This window comes from Haliotis rufescens, unplaced genomic scaffold (assembly GCF_023055435.1).
Source record: "Haliotis rufescens isolate VD_foot unplaced genomic scaffold, xgHalRufe1.0.p SCAF_16, whole genome shotgun sequence".
Lineage (NCBI taxonomy): Eukaryota > Metazoa > Mollusca > Gastropoda > Lepetellida > Haliotidae > Haliotis > Haliotis rufescens.
In genome coordinates this window covers 256,459-271,045 of record NW_025963846.1, presented here as the reverse complement: position 1 = coordinate 271,045, position 14,587 = coordinate 256,459, and the positions used below count along the sequence as shown (strand labels likewise).

Below are 14,587 nucleotides of genomic sequence, written 5' to 3'. Positions count from 1 at the left end.
CACATGATACAACAGCTATTTCCACTGACAGTGTTGGCAATAATTGGCCTGGCCAGTCAAGGCTGTGACAGACAAATAGCCAGGCCGAATATGCAATACAGATTTAAACATGCATAATGTCAACCGGAATAGATTTCCAATAGTCACGATCTGGAGTAATTATGATTGGGTGGTCATTAGGGTCTGTGCTGTGAAGGTCGAAGACATATATATAACGACCATTGAGTACACGCGACTGGGAGAACTTGATCGCGACAAATGTCACAAGACCTTGATGGATATCCTCAAAGCACTAATGAGATTGTTGTATAAAGTCTTCACAGGTCAAATCATAGGAGGTATATTGAGTACAGTTCTATGTAATCCCAGATTGTGTCATGCTAGATGAGATGGTCAGTACCAAAATGTTATTTAAGTTTCAGGAATATGCTAAAAATCATGCCACTTTCTTCATGTTCTTTCCAATTATATTTACCGTTTTTATCACAAAGGAACACAAAGCCTGACATCCACAACACAGTTTGTGTGGAGCTAGGGGACCATCACCCCATCACTGTGAGTACCGGTAGTGACATATTGTACTGGCATAATACGAGGGCTGGTCAAAATGTTCTAAGCCTAACAAACAAAAAACAACAATCGTGAAAGTGTTTTGAATCTTATTTTTCAACATAAATTCCCCGATTTTTCAATCCACTTCTCATATCGATAGTGAAACTTTTCAATTGGTCAGGAAGAAATTTTCCAAAGCCACCCTGAAAACCCATTTACGGCAGCTTTGAGATCATCATTGTCATCAAAGCGCTTTCCATGAAGGTGCGCTTTCAGTTTCGGAAACAGGTGGAAATCACTTGGTGCCAGGTATGGCGAGTATGGAGGGCGAGGAAGTTTTTGAATTTGATGAAATCCTTCTCAATTAGCTCAAAACTTTCTCTGCCAATGGAAGTTCTTTTTTCCTTAAGATGAAAATTCAGAAACTTTGGCACCCAATGAGCAGATATGTTATTCATCTGACCATGTTCATGAATAATAGGTTCAATGGATCCATGTGTCTTCCTCAAGTTCAGCAATGGTAATACGTCTATCTGACAGTATAGGTTTTTTTATCTCCTTGATTGAATCTTCATTGATAGAAGTTGGGGGACGTCCAGACCTAGGGTGATCATCAAGACTTGTTCTCCCGGCCTTAAACATAGCTGCCCAATGTTTAACAGTGGAATAGCTAGGTCCTTTATCCCCATATACTTGTAACACGTGGTCATGACTTTCTTGGGGAGTACTTTTCTCAAAAGTCAAAACCTTGAGAACTATTCGGTACTTGTTCGGTACTAATATACAAATGGCCTAAACAGACCAAATACACTTGCAATGAACTGCTCAAACAATGTACTTCATTGACTAGTTCACTTTGTTATGGCCCTTAGTTGAAAGTTAGTCAGGCATAGAACTTTTTGACCAGCCCTCATATTTCTTGACTTGTTATTCTGCCTTAATATGTATCTCAACCCTCCAACATACCCCAAAACACCAGTCCGTTTAACACTGCTCAAGGGCCCCATCTCAGGGGCCTTTTGGCCACCACAAAAGGGCCTCAATGGCATTCGCTCAATGGCCTTTTTCGCTGTCAATTGGCCTCCACGGCCTCAACTCAAAAGTCTCTTTGACCTCAACTAATGAGTCACTACTTAAGGACATCTGAGGCATCCATTCACGGGCCTCCTGGGCCTCTAGCCAGCAACCTCTAGTCAAGGACCTCTACTCAAGAGCCTCATGAGCCTCTACCCAGTGGCATCAACTCCAGGACCTTTACTCAAGAGCCTCATGAGCCTCTACCCAGTGGCATCAACTCAAGGACCTTTACTCAAGAGCCTCATGAGCCTCTACCCAGTGGCATCAACTCCAGGACCTTTACTCAAGAGCCTCATGAGCCTCTACCCAGTGGCATCAACTCAAGGACCTTTACTCAAGAGCCTCATGAGCCTCTACCCAGTGGCATCAACTCAAGGACCTCTCCTCAAGAGCCTCATGAGCCTCTACCCAGTGGCATCAACTCCAGGACCTCTACTCAAGAGCCTCATGAGCCTCTTCCCAGTGGCATCAACTCCAGGACCTCTACTCAAGAGCCTCATGAGCCTCTACCCAGTGGCATCAACTCAAGGACCTCTCCTCAAGAGCCTCATGAGCCTCTACCCAGTGGCATCAACTCCAGGACCTCTACTCAAGAGCCTCATAGCCTCTATTAAGGGACCTCAACTCTGAGGCATCTACTCAGAGGCCCTCAAGGCTCCACTTCAATTCTAGGGCCTCTTAAATCCCTACATAAAGGCCTCTAGTCAGAGGCCTCTTGGGTCTCTACAAAAAGAGCCTCTACACAAAGGCTGTTTTGGCCTCAAGATAAGGGCCTCTATACAGGGGCCCCAATTCAGGAGTCTCTTGAGCATCTATTCAAGGGCTCCTTGGGTTTCTAATGGTGGGCCCAATTAAAAAAACTCTACCCATGCAACATACATAGATTTCTTTACATGGTGAGATACATGGTGAAGTGTGTATGTGGTGATGTATTTTGAGATGTAGTTAGTCGCAACTTATGACAAGCAAAGTCGCCTTTTACGGCAAGAATGGTTTCTTTTTCTCAGGTCTTTGAGATCTAGGAGAGAGCAGTGAGGTGTATGGTGAGAAACACGGTGAGATGTATGGTGAGGTGTAGGGATGAAATGACATGTCAGTGTGGTGAAATGTTAGTGGTGTAGTGGGACCCATGATGATCCCGGGTAGAAAAGGTCTTCAGCAACCCATGCTTGCTGTCGTAAGAGGCGACTAACAGGCTCGCTGACTTGGTTGATGCATGTCATCATATCCCGATTGCGTGGACCGATGCTCATGATGTCAATCACTGGATTGTCTTGTCCATACTTGATTATTTACAGACCGCCGTCATACAGCTGGAATATTGCTGAGTCCGGCGTTAAACAACAAACAAACAAACATAGAGGTGTATGGTGAGATGTATGGTGAGATGTATGGTGAGATGCAGCAATAGTTCCCCTGCCTACCTTCAAGCGCTGGTGCATGCAGAACTTGCAGACTTGGTGCTTGATGGAGGTTCGGTCAATAGCCACAGGACTAGGGATGAAAGCCTTCTTGGGCTGAAATTTTCAAGGGCACATTAACGAAAAAATAATTTTCTCCTTCTTCACAAATTAACACAAGAAAATAACTCAGCTACATTAACATATCTACTATCTTATAATGTCATGATAACATTGTGGTACAGTCTAAATGAGTTATCCACTGCATATGAAACCGAGTCTCATTCTTCATTTACTGTTACCGTTTACGATGTAATAACCCCCCACATCGATATTTGCTAATATAATGGCTAGTGAACAATCCCAATTAGCACACCTTAGCACAAGACTTATTTATTCGTGAATAATACGCACTTGTGTGTAATATGCACCCTTAAATTTCAACTCGGGCTGCCAGATTTTCAAATCCCCCTGCCTGACAGTCGGGTTATATTTCATATGTGAAAATATTCTAAATATTTCCCGATGATAAGCATTATTTACATGATGTATTCTAGGATATTAAATACAAATCTGACCTAAAAAGTGTTTGCTATTTCTTTTCTTGCATTACTTTATGTTCAATGAATTCAATTTAAAGTTTTAATTAAATTATCCTGAGAAACATATGCTTATAGTGGGCAGGCAGGTTTTGGTCAGGGCTGGCAGGTATTTCAGCTAGCCAGTCCTGTGGTCTGGCCGAAATTTTTGGGAGTTTCATACCATGAAATAAACATATCATGCTGTCAGCATAAACCACGAAATTTACGATCTTTTAACTCTATTTTTTCACCAAGATAATATTCTAATAAGAGCCCCCTATTTCTTATTTTGAGAGCGCCCTGGGCGCTTATTACGTCGAATACGGTATATACTAACGGTAAATTATGACTCTTATTTAACCTTAGTTTCTACACTATAAATGGTAGACTATAACTCTTGTTAACATGTACCTTGATCTCTATGCTTATAGTAGGCTGTGTCTCCTCTAGTTCTACAGGAATGCTGTCTCTTTTGGACACAAAACAGAAGTCTGGCATAACCAGGGCTGACCTTGACCTGGCATCAACAAGGTCAACCGACTTCTTTCTTCGACTAGCTGGAAAAAAGTGAAAATTCTTCCTTGTTGAGTCAGCAAAATCATCAACTTGAAACACGACTGAAGAAGAAACTTCATGTTGTACAATAAATAAAGTTCATTATCATTTTAAGTTTTAAGTTAATCTTAATCCTCTTCCTACCAGGTCTCATATTTTGATTTCTCTTCTCTGCCTCCTCAGCAAAGCCTTCTGAGATTTCCGCAACAACCTGAAAAACATAAAAACTTCATATTAGCTCCATAAACTGTAAGCATATGACCGACACCAATAAACAATGCTCAGTACTCCGTCTTGATTATGCTTACAATTGACAATGTGATGTTGTTCGTTTGTTGTTTAACGCCGAACTCAGTAATATTTCAGCTATATGATGGCGGTCTGTAAATAATCAAGACTGGACTAGACAATCCTGTCATCGATATCATGAGCATCGATCTATGCAATTGGGATCGATGACATGCATCAACCAAGTCAGCGAGCCTGACCACCCGAACCTGTTAGTCCCATCTTACGATAAAGTGTATCCTCTTTTAAGCATGCAAGCAAGTTAAGCTAGGTTCAGCTTATTAAAGTTACCAAATTAGGATATGTCAATATGCAATTCTTTCTTTAATGTAAGGCCCATTTCTGGTGCCCCCGCCATGATATTGCTGGAACATTGCTAAAAGCGGCGTAAAACAGTACTCACTTACTCTTTAATGTAAGTTTGAAAATAGTGAGATGCATTTCTGTACATTAAAGAATTTATCATGATCATGATAACAAAGTTTCGAGTTCTCTTTAAATTTAAAGAATTTAAGAATACCATAATATTCACTTTGATGTTCGGCAGCACATGTCCCAAATAGACCAAAATACATTCTAATTTCACGTTAATATAATCATAACTAATGTGATGGCTTGGTGGAGGTGACTTGTATTTCACTCAATGTGTTACCCTGCTGCTAGCCATACTGCATCTAATATTGCAATAAACAGTCTGAACCAGATGAAGCCAGTCAACAGCACAGACATAGATCCCTGCCGCTTGGATACAATTAAGAATTGACTTCAATAAGTTTTTCATTTATGGAGGTGTACATAGTTTATACTCTGTGTAAATCAGAATTGCGCAGAGTGCAAACCGTTTTTCACATTTATACGTCCATAAACGTAAAAAATATGCTGAAATCAATTCTTAGAAAAAATTAGTCAACAATAACAACTTCACCATGTTTACAGACAGCATATCTAATCATAAACAAACAAAAGATTGTATAGACAATACAAAATTAGAGACATCAGTCAGCGAAATAATGCAACTTATCCCCTGCTAATTCCATTATCAGCCAATCAGAAAACAGTAGTCTGCAAGTGGGCATGGCCTACACCTTTTTCTGGTTTATGGAAAAATTTTGCACAGTGTACAAACATCTGTACCTCCCCAAATGCAAAAGAATGTTGAAATCAATTCTTATTAATAAATTAGTCAATAATGATAACTTCAGACAGCTTGTCTCATCAAAAACAGACAAAAAATTGAAGACAATACATTTACATCAGTCAGTGAATTCATGCTATTTTCAGCCAATCAGAAAACAGTAGTCTGAAAGTGGGCGTGGCCTACTCCTTTTTAATGTTTATGGAAACATAAACAGAAATAAGATCGAGTCATCAGGAGATGACATATCCCCACGGTCTGATGCAATTCAGAAATGGAGTTTGGCTACTTATACCACACTTTTGGTTCATTGCCATTGCCTTCAGTTAATGAAGAATAAAGATAATGCTGTTCAGTATTTTCCAATATTCCTAAATCATCCATAGGCACCAGTTCACCACTAGACTGATCTGAATATCAAGTATCATCCAGAAAAAGTCAACGGTTTTGGTGTTCTGGTCCAGAAATGAGCACTACCCTCATAAACTTGTCGCCACGAAAACAAAACAAAAATATAAACATGCCCAATCATTAAAAGGCACCAGTTCATCAATAGACTGATGTGTATAGCAAGTTTCATCAAGGACTTTTCAACGGTTTAGGAGTTCTGCTTCCGAACTGGGGAACTGACGGCGTGCTGATAGCTTTTTACCCATTTTTCAAACCACGGGAGAAATAATATTGCTAATCAAATGCCATGGATTCATTTTGCAATTTGTTTATTGTCATAAAATCCACTGTCATTTTAGCACTGGGGGCCTATTCCCATAGACAGGCCACTAGGGGGCAGCACAATGTTGATGAATAGATGGGTAGGACTTTGCACCTCTTTTAGTGAGTGAGTGAGTTGAGTTTAACACCGCTTTTAACAGTATTCCAGTTATATCACGGCATGTCAGCTTAATGTGGGAGGAAAGCCCGAAGTGATGCAGGTCTCAGACGTTTTCCACTTCGGTGAAACCCACGAGCACGGGTATGGTGCTGACAAACCTAGAAACATAATCAGGGCGAACCGGGATTCGAACCCACAATCATAGGTTTCTGGTGTGCCCAAGGGACGAAACTCTGCACAGCGCCTGAGACGACTGGGCCACCCGTTGGCGTAGCCTAGTGATCAAAGCATTCACCAGTCAAGCTGAATACCAGGGTACAATGTGTGAAGGCCATTTTTTGAGTCCCCTGTCGTGATATTACTGTAATATTGCTAAAAGCGGCATAATTGTATATTGATGCCATGTTTTTCAATTTGGTTTAATGCATCAGTAACATTTGCTTGTTTGTTTGTTGTTTAAGGCTGCACTCAGCAATATTACAGTTGACAATGTGATTTTGTTTTTTGGTTGTATCTTGTTTAACGCCGCACTCAGCAATATTCCAGGTATATGATGGCGGCCTGTAAATAATCAAGACTGGACCAGACAATCCAGTGATTGACATCATGAGCATCGATCCACACAATTGGGATTGATGACATGCATCAAGCAAGTCATCGAGCCTGACCCCCTGATACCGATAGTCGCCTCTGCATCGATAACACTGTCCCTTGTATAGTAACTTAACACAGCATCTATAACATTCAATATGTACCTGTCATCTAATGACAGCCTGGTCAACATCACCGGACAGGTGTTATTGACCAAACAGCACAAGAGAGTTCAGATCTATCACTACAAGGATTGGAGTTACTGATTGTTCCATTGTTCAGTGATGCTGTTATGAGGACTAAACTTCGGCCCACATTCACACTGCTTCACAATTCCAGGGTCTCTATCATTGACCCTACATTTCAGCATAGCATGAGTCCTACTGACACCATATTTCTGATACCAGGCCCAGCAAGTAATGAATGGATCACGAAGTAGATATGTATTCACATGAATCTGAGACTCTGTCATTCTATGAATAAAGTACTGGGGTAACGATCAGGACTGCATAGTATTACCATTCTAGTGCAATGATATGTATTTCAATGGGTTTTTAAAAAAAACCTCTGTTGCAGTATATTTGGTAAAAAAAAACATAAGTTTCGTTCTTATTTGTATCATTTAAATTAAAATCCATACAGAAATTCATTCACAAATGATGTTTCTCTTTCAAATTGATCGACAAAACAGTGGAAACACAGAAGTAATTTTTCTCTTTTTATCATTAAAATTAAAATCCATACAGAAATTCATTCACAAATGATGTTTCTCTTTCAAATTGATCGACAAAACAGTGGAAACACAGAAGTAATTTTTCTCTTGAATTGTTATCTCCCCTGTAACCATGACCACAAAATGTCAACTTTAACATCGGTGCAAACAAGAGGGGATAATCGGAGGTTTGGCACCACTTTAGCCTATAAAATGTAAATGTGACAATCTATGTAGAAAATAGGATTTCCATGTTCAATCAGTGTCAATCACTGTTAATCACTCTAGCTCCCAATATAGAGTGGCAGATCACAAGGTGAGGTGAAACAGAGATCAATGTTACACCCAATACACTTACATAGCGATGTGCATGCACGTGTGGGTGTGGCTGCTTGTACTAGTCTGGACTAATGCCGATTTTATAGTGCTAGCTTACTGAGATACCATGCTGCAGTTTAACATGAATACCCCACTCAGACACAGTACAGTCAAGTTTTGTTAATCCGACAATCGGTTTTATCCATCACTAATGATGGGAACCGATTAAATCAGTGCTATTTAGACCCGTTAATCCAACAGTCTCGCACTCCCACTCTGACACACCTAATTTGCAACATATTACCGAAATCACTCATTAATCAGTCTTGTTAATCCGACACAGTGATCAGCCTACTCCGTGGTCATCTGCCCACGAGTTCACAGCCTGTGTTTTGATGCGAGACGAATCGGCTGGCAGCTGCATATTAAACTTGCCTAACAGTAAACAAATAATGGTTTAAATAAAGAAAACAGGATTAATCACATGCCTAGATTACCTCAATTTCATTTAAATCTGATACAAGTTCTCGCTATTGCAGGTCATGTCAGAACAACCCTTCGCAAACTATGACCGACCAATGAAATGACTAACAGTCAACGTTAGCCCCTCAGAAAGCAGCTTTCTTAGCTTTGCGGAACCAGTTTCAAACTTGCGACTTCCAATCCAGACTATGCTTTTTAAAGTATTTTGAATAAGTCATACAGTCCGTAACAGTTGTTTTATGTTAAGCTTTAGAGGTTTTATGATTAGAAAACATATTCTGCTAACAATGTAACATAACAATATCAATATTTTGTTTTTTTATCACATGTTTGTATCGTTACCTATCGTGTAGTTGTCCAATTTTCGATCACGAACGTTGATACTACTTAATTTCTATTATCCGACATACTCGTTTATCCGACATAATCATATGCAACCAACCATGTCGGATAAACGGGACTTGACTGTATGCAGATTTCGTGCCGACCAGTCCTTTTTTATCCCCCTTAATGATGAGGGCCAGGCAGGGAAACAACAAGTACATGTAACACAAGACTGATACCTGTATGTATCGGAATATATTGCAAAACACATCCCTGGTAACAAAACAGCATTGTTTCCCATCCCTTGTATCATTACAGATAATTTCTCTAAGACATGCAGTCAAACAACATCTGCAACATCCTTTCTGATAGAAATTTGTGTAAGTCAACTAGAATCAGTGGAGGTTTGTCTCCCATCTAGCTGCTGCCACTCACCGGCGGTGTGACGAACTTCGGCGACAACAGTGGCTGCATTACGTTGGTAACGTAGTCAACGATCTTCCTCATCTCGATCACAATGTGATCACAGCAAGGCTGAAACACAAACACATCAACAAATTAAATAGCTGTGTTTCATTCATTACTGGGGCGGTTGGGTAGCCTAGTGGTTAAAGCGTTCGCTCGTCACGCCAAAGACCCAGGTTCGATTCCCGACATGGGTACAATGTGTGAAGCCCATTTCTGGTGTCCCCCGCAGTGATATTGCTGGAATATTGCTAAAAGCGGCGTAAAACCATATACACACTCATTCATTACTATCTTTCAATTAAATCAGGATTGGTAACCATGGGATGTAACAAGAGCCATCAGATGACATATCCCCCCCCCCCCCCTGCAACGTGGCAATGGAGTTTGGCTACTTACACCCTAGTTTTGGTTCATTGCTATTGGATACCTTCAGTTCATTGAAGAAAAAAATAATGTTGTAAAGTATTTTTCAATTTCCAAAATCATCAAAAGGCACCAGTTCACCACTAGACTGATCTGTATAGTAAGTCTCATCCAGATATATTCAACGGTTTGGGGGTTCTGTCCCGGAAACGAGTACTACCGGTACCCTCATTTTCTGTATAAGTCCAACTTGTCATGAAAAAAAGGGGGGGGGGGGGGGGAAAGAAGAAAAATCCCAAATCCCAAGTTTCAACAGAAATATTTAATGGTTTTCGACTTCTGCTCCAGAAACGTAAAACAACTTGTTTTCATCATCACAAAATATGACAAAAATAATAAAAAACCCAAATCATCAAAAGGCACCATTTTCCCAACTAGACTGATCTGTATAGAAAGTTCCCAAAAGAAATAGTTCACGGTTTTGCAGTTCTGCTCAGGAAATAGAAAACGGACGGCTGACGGAGAGACATGCTGATAGATATATACCCGTTATTAAAACCGGGGAAATAAAAATGGAAGAAATTTCCCCAAAATATGATTTAAAAAGACAGCCAGAGATCATTAAACAGAATTAATTATTTGTCTGAATGCAAAATTAGACTGAGGTCACAAATAGCAGAACAACACAAGGCAAAGCTGTCATTGTGTTTAGGTACAGTGATTGTTGTCTCTGTTTAGCACCACTCAGCAATATGGAAGCCAAATCACTATGAGGTGAGGTGAGGTGAAATGGGGTTTAACGTCGCGTCCAAGATTATTGCACTTATATAGCGACAAGCATGCACGTGTGTGTGAGTGTATGTGGCTGCTTGTACTAGTCCGGACTGATGCCAATTTATAGTGCTAGCACACTGAGATACCATGTCGCAGTTTAACATGAATACCCCACTCAGACACAGTATACTGACTCCGAACTGGGCAGTCCTTGATTTATCCCCTTAATGCCGAGCGCCAGACAGGGTAACAACAAGTACCATCTTTTAACGTCTTTTGGTATGACGCGGCTGAGGATCGGACCCCGGACCTTCCGCTCTCAGGGCGGACGCTCTACCACTAGACCACGGAGGCGGTCCCAAATGACTATGAAGGTGGCCTGTGAATAATCAAGTCTGGACCAGAAAAACCTGGGATTGATATTATGAGCAACAATCCATACCATCAAGGTATGATGACAATCAAGCCAGGCCAAATGATTCAGGTTTGATTATGACGCCTTGCCTCGCAAAACAAGCATAGGTTGCTTGTGGCCAATATAACCCAGACTTTCAAACCGATTGAGATACTATGAGGCACTAATTGCATGAATGAACATACCGTATTCAACGTAATAAGCGCCCACGGTAATATTTGCTGATATATTGGCACATGAACAATCCCAATTAGCAACCCTTCCGATTGATCAATGTACACAAGACTTAAATTTATTCGTGTATAATACGCACTTGTGTGTTATATGCACCCTTAATAATGGGCAATTAAATTCGGGAAAAATATATCTGTCGTATATAAACATTTCAGGCTGTCAGCATAAACCATGAAATTAACGATCTTTCAACTCTATTTTTTTCATCACGATAATATTCTAATAAGAGCCCCCTATTTCTAATTTTGAGAGTGCCCTGGGCGCTTATTATGTAGAATACGGTATGCTGTAGTCAGTAACATCTAGGCTATATCATGAACTCATGGCCAATTGGTCATCATAACTCTGTTTAACAGATACATGTACCTCTATTGGGAGAATGCAACCCAGAACTTAGCTTGGACTCCGGGTTAGAATAGGTAGAACAATTCGTGTTTCTTGGCTGTTTAAGCCTGCCACTGACCCAAGTTTTTTGTGATTGTTTGTCGTTTCAAGCCAGACTTAATAATAATGCATCTATATGACGGTAGTTTGTAAATAATCTAAAATGGACCAAATAATCCAGTGATTGACATCATAAGCATAAAATCTACGCAATTTGGATACAATGACATGCATCAACCAAGTCAGTGAGTCTCACCACTCAATCCCGTTGGTTGCCCCTTTCGACAAGCATGTGTTGCTGAAAAACAATTTATTGCGCGTGCGCGTGTGCGTGTGTGTAGGGCTGAGTGTACTACTCCAGACTAATGCTGATTTTTTAGTACTAGCCCACTGAGATACCATGCCACAATTTAACAAGAAAACCCCAGTCAGGCAAAGTATATGGACTCTGAGCCGACCTATCCTCCTTTTAGCCCCTTCATGCCGAGTGCCAGGCACAGTAACAACAAGTACTATCTTTCAAAGGTCTTTTGGTATGATGCGGCCAGGGATCACTCTGTCACTGGACCACGGATGATGATCTCTCCAGGAATACATGCAAGATTTTGTGATGCAGTATTAAACAATAATGAATTTGGGAATATTTACTGAGTGAGTTGGGTTTAACACCGCTTTTAACATTATTGCAGTTATATCACGGCGTGTCAGCTTAATGTGGGAGGAAAGCCCGAAGTGATTTACCACTTCGGTGAAACCCACGAGCACGGGTATGGTGCAGCCTAGAAACATAATCGGGGCGAACAGGAATTCGAACCCACAATCATAGGTTTATGGCGTGCTTAAGGGAATCGCGGCACCTTAGACGACTGGGCCACCCGAATATTTACTGACATATGCTGCAGACTTGATAAATCCCTGAGGGTACTGCTGAACCGAGGCCCAATCAGTTCCAGAAGGACTACTTGCCTTACCACTCATTGTGTCAGTTAACCTTCTCGTAGCTAGTGCTTTAATAGCAGCAAACTGCAATTAACTATGACAGATTATGAATCATTCTCATGCAGTCAGGACCTGTAAGTAAATGCATTTGTGATATGTGCCTCTGTTAATTTCTGAAACATTTCACCACTTATCTCAGTTTATCACTGCTCATTATCTCACAACAAATGTTAAACATGTATAAAGTTCATCAAAACAACAGTAGCGTATTCCCAGATCAACTTTTCAGAAACACCGGATCAGGCTGTTACTCTGCATGGCAAACTGCAGCCAATCAAATCACTGGACTAGAACAAGAGAACAGCAGCTGAGAACCAGACCTGAAATGCATGCTAATTCCCTTCCACACAGCATACAGATTAGGCACCAGACAGAATAACCACACATGCCTCACTGTATGTATCAGCTTATATTCATATGCTGTTGTGGAGAATCTAGGGTATTAATGATTAAGACTAAGAGTAAATACCTCAGAGGAGTCCAGTGGGTACAGAGTCTCCATGGCTTGTGTGAAATAGGTTTTCACCAAACGGTACACCTGGTGGGTCTGAAAATGTATATGAATATTCAATCAAACATACATTGTCATTAATATCGACTATACACATTGTCATTAACAGAGAAAACAATTGCAATATTAACTAGGTTTCTTATTTCCCATATATGTAAAGTTTCCAAATCCCATGATTTTATTATCCCATTCTGCAGGTAATTGATTCAGGTTAACTTTATAGTAAAAGAGTGTCGTAACACTTCTGAGAAGAACTGATAATTCAGAGAATTTTAATGCTGTTTACAAAACAAATTAACATTGATTTGAGGTTTTGTTTGTTTGTTTGTTGTTTAACGCCGCACCCAGCAATATTCCAGCTTTATGACAGCGGTCAGTAAAATAATAAAGACTGGACCCGACAATCCAGTGATTGACATCATGAGCATCGATCCACGTAATTGAGATCGATCACATGCATCAACCAAGTCAGCGAGCCTGACCACCAGATTCCGTTTGTCGCCCCTTACGACAAGCATGGGTTGCTGAAGTCCTATTCTACCCCGGATCTTCATGGGTCTGATTCGACGTAAACCCATCTGACACTTAACTGCAATTAGACAGTTGTTACAAACAGAATCTTTTTTTTAATAGGGCAGATTTAGAATCATTGACCAAGGACGTTTAGCATGAAACTCAAATCATAGTTTTCATCACACATGATTAACGGTTTTTTTCCTCCTCAGAAAACACTGATTTAGTGTCTAAATGGACATTGGTTCTTGAAACAGATTACACGTCAAACTCATTCAATATCTTAACAAAAAGACACTTTAATCAGATTCTCAACAAACAAATACAAGGAAACAATAGGTTAATCATTTGTTCTTTTTGCATCTTCAGACCTGAATCTTTGGTGTATTTATGATGATTCATAACATGATGACAGATTTCGAAATGCCAGTGTGCAATACACGGTTGCACCGACGAAGAGTCACAAGTGACAGCCCGTTAGATCTTCATGGCAAAGCTCAAAACCAAAAGAATATAATCGATTAGCAAATTTTAGTTTACCTCTGGATCTGCGACAACAAGGCTGCAGTTTCCTTCACCCCTATATTTCCATTCGGCATTTTCGTGCATGGAGCGCGCCATCTTGGATTTCTCTTTTGGGTCTCCACAATTGAAGAGTTCCACTAGTCTGGCCGATATAAGCTGTCACTTCCAGTTTGCCCGTGCACAGACTGAACATGTACAATTACGCATGTGAATTTTATCATTAGCATCAAAGCTGGCATGATATAAGCGTGTAAACATATGAGTTTTTAAAGGGACAAATTATTCATCTGGTGTTCCAAAAACTATGGAATTCCACGAGTGTAAGAAACTTTCAGATATCATTTTATTACTATTATCTAATGCAATTTTTTCAGCCATGTTATCATGCTTGAACTATCCTTTTTATGAAGACTACCACGCGAAGCCAGGGAACTGAAAAAGATTACTCGATGCCAACTGCATCGAAATTACCGGCATGTTAACCCGGAATGTCGAAAGTCAAAGTACATGTATTTGGGGGACTTTGGACTTCAACACACGATTTGAACATTTA

At 40.3% G+C, this 14,587-nt stretch overlaps 1 protein-coding gene across 1 annotated transcript in view; it reads right to left on the bottom strand.

The window, feature by feature from the left end:
* Positions 1 to 14,184, bottom strand: part of LOC124146134 (inositol-pentakisphosphate 2-kinase-like) — a 159,136-nt gene extending 144,952 nt beyond the window's left edge. Inside the window, exons 1-6 of the mRNA XM_048396767.1 lie at positions 14,050 to 14,184; positions 12,955 to 13,032; positions 9,284 to 9,382; positions 4,310 to 4,376; positions 4,022 to 4,167; positions 3,054 to 3,146 (exon numbers count right to left, since the gene is read on the bottom strand). Coding sequence (XP_048252724.1) covers positions 3,054 to 3,146; positions 4,022 to 4,167; positions 4,310 to 4,376; positions 9,284 to 9,382; positions 12,955 to 13,032; positions 14,050 to 14,130 — 564 coding nt within the window. The 5' untranslated portion in view covers positions 14,131 to 14,184. The remainder of the gene's footprint in view (positions 1 to 3,053; positions 3,147 to 4,021; positions 4,168 to 4,309; positions 4,377 to 9,283; positions 9,383 to 12,954; positions 13,033 to 14,049) is intronic.
* Positions 14,185 to 14,587: the final 403 nt, after the last annotated feature.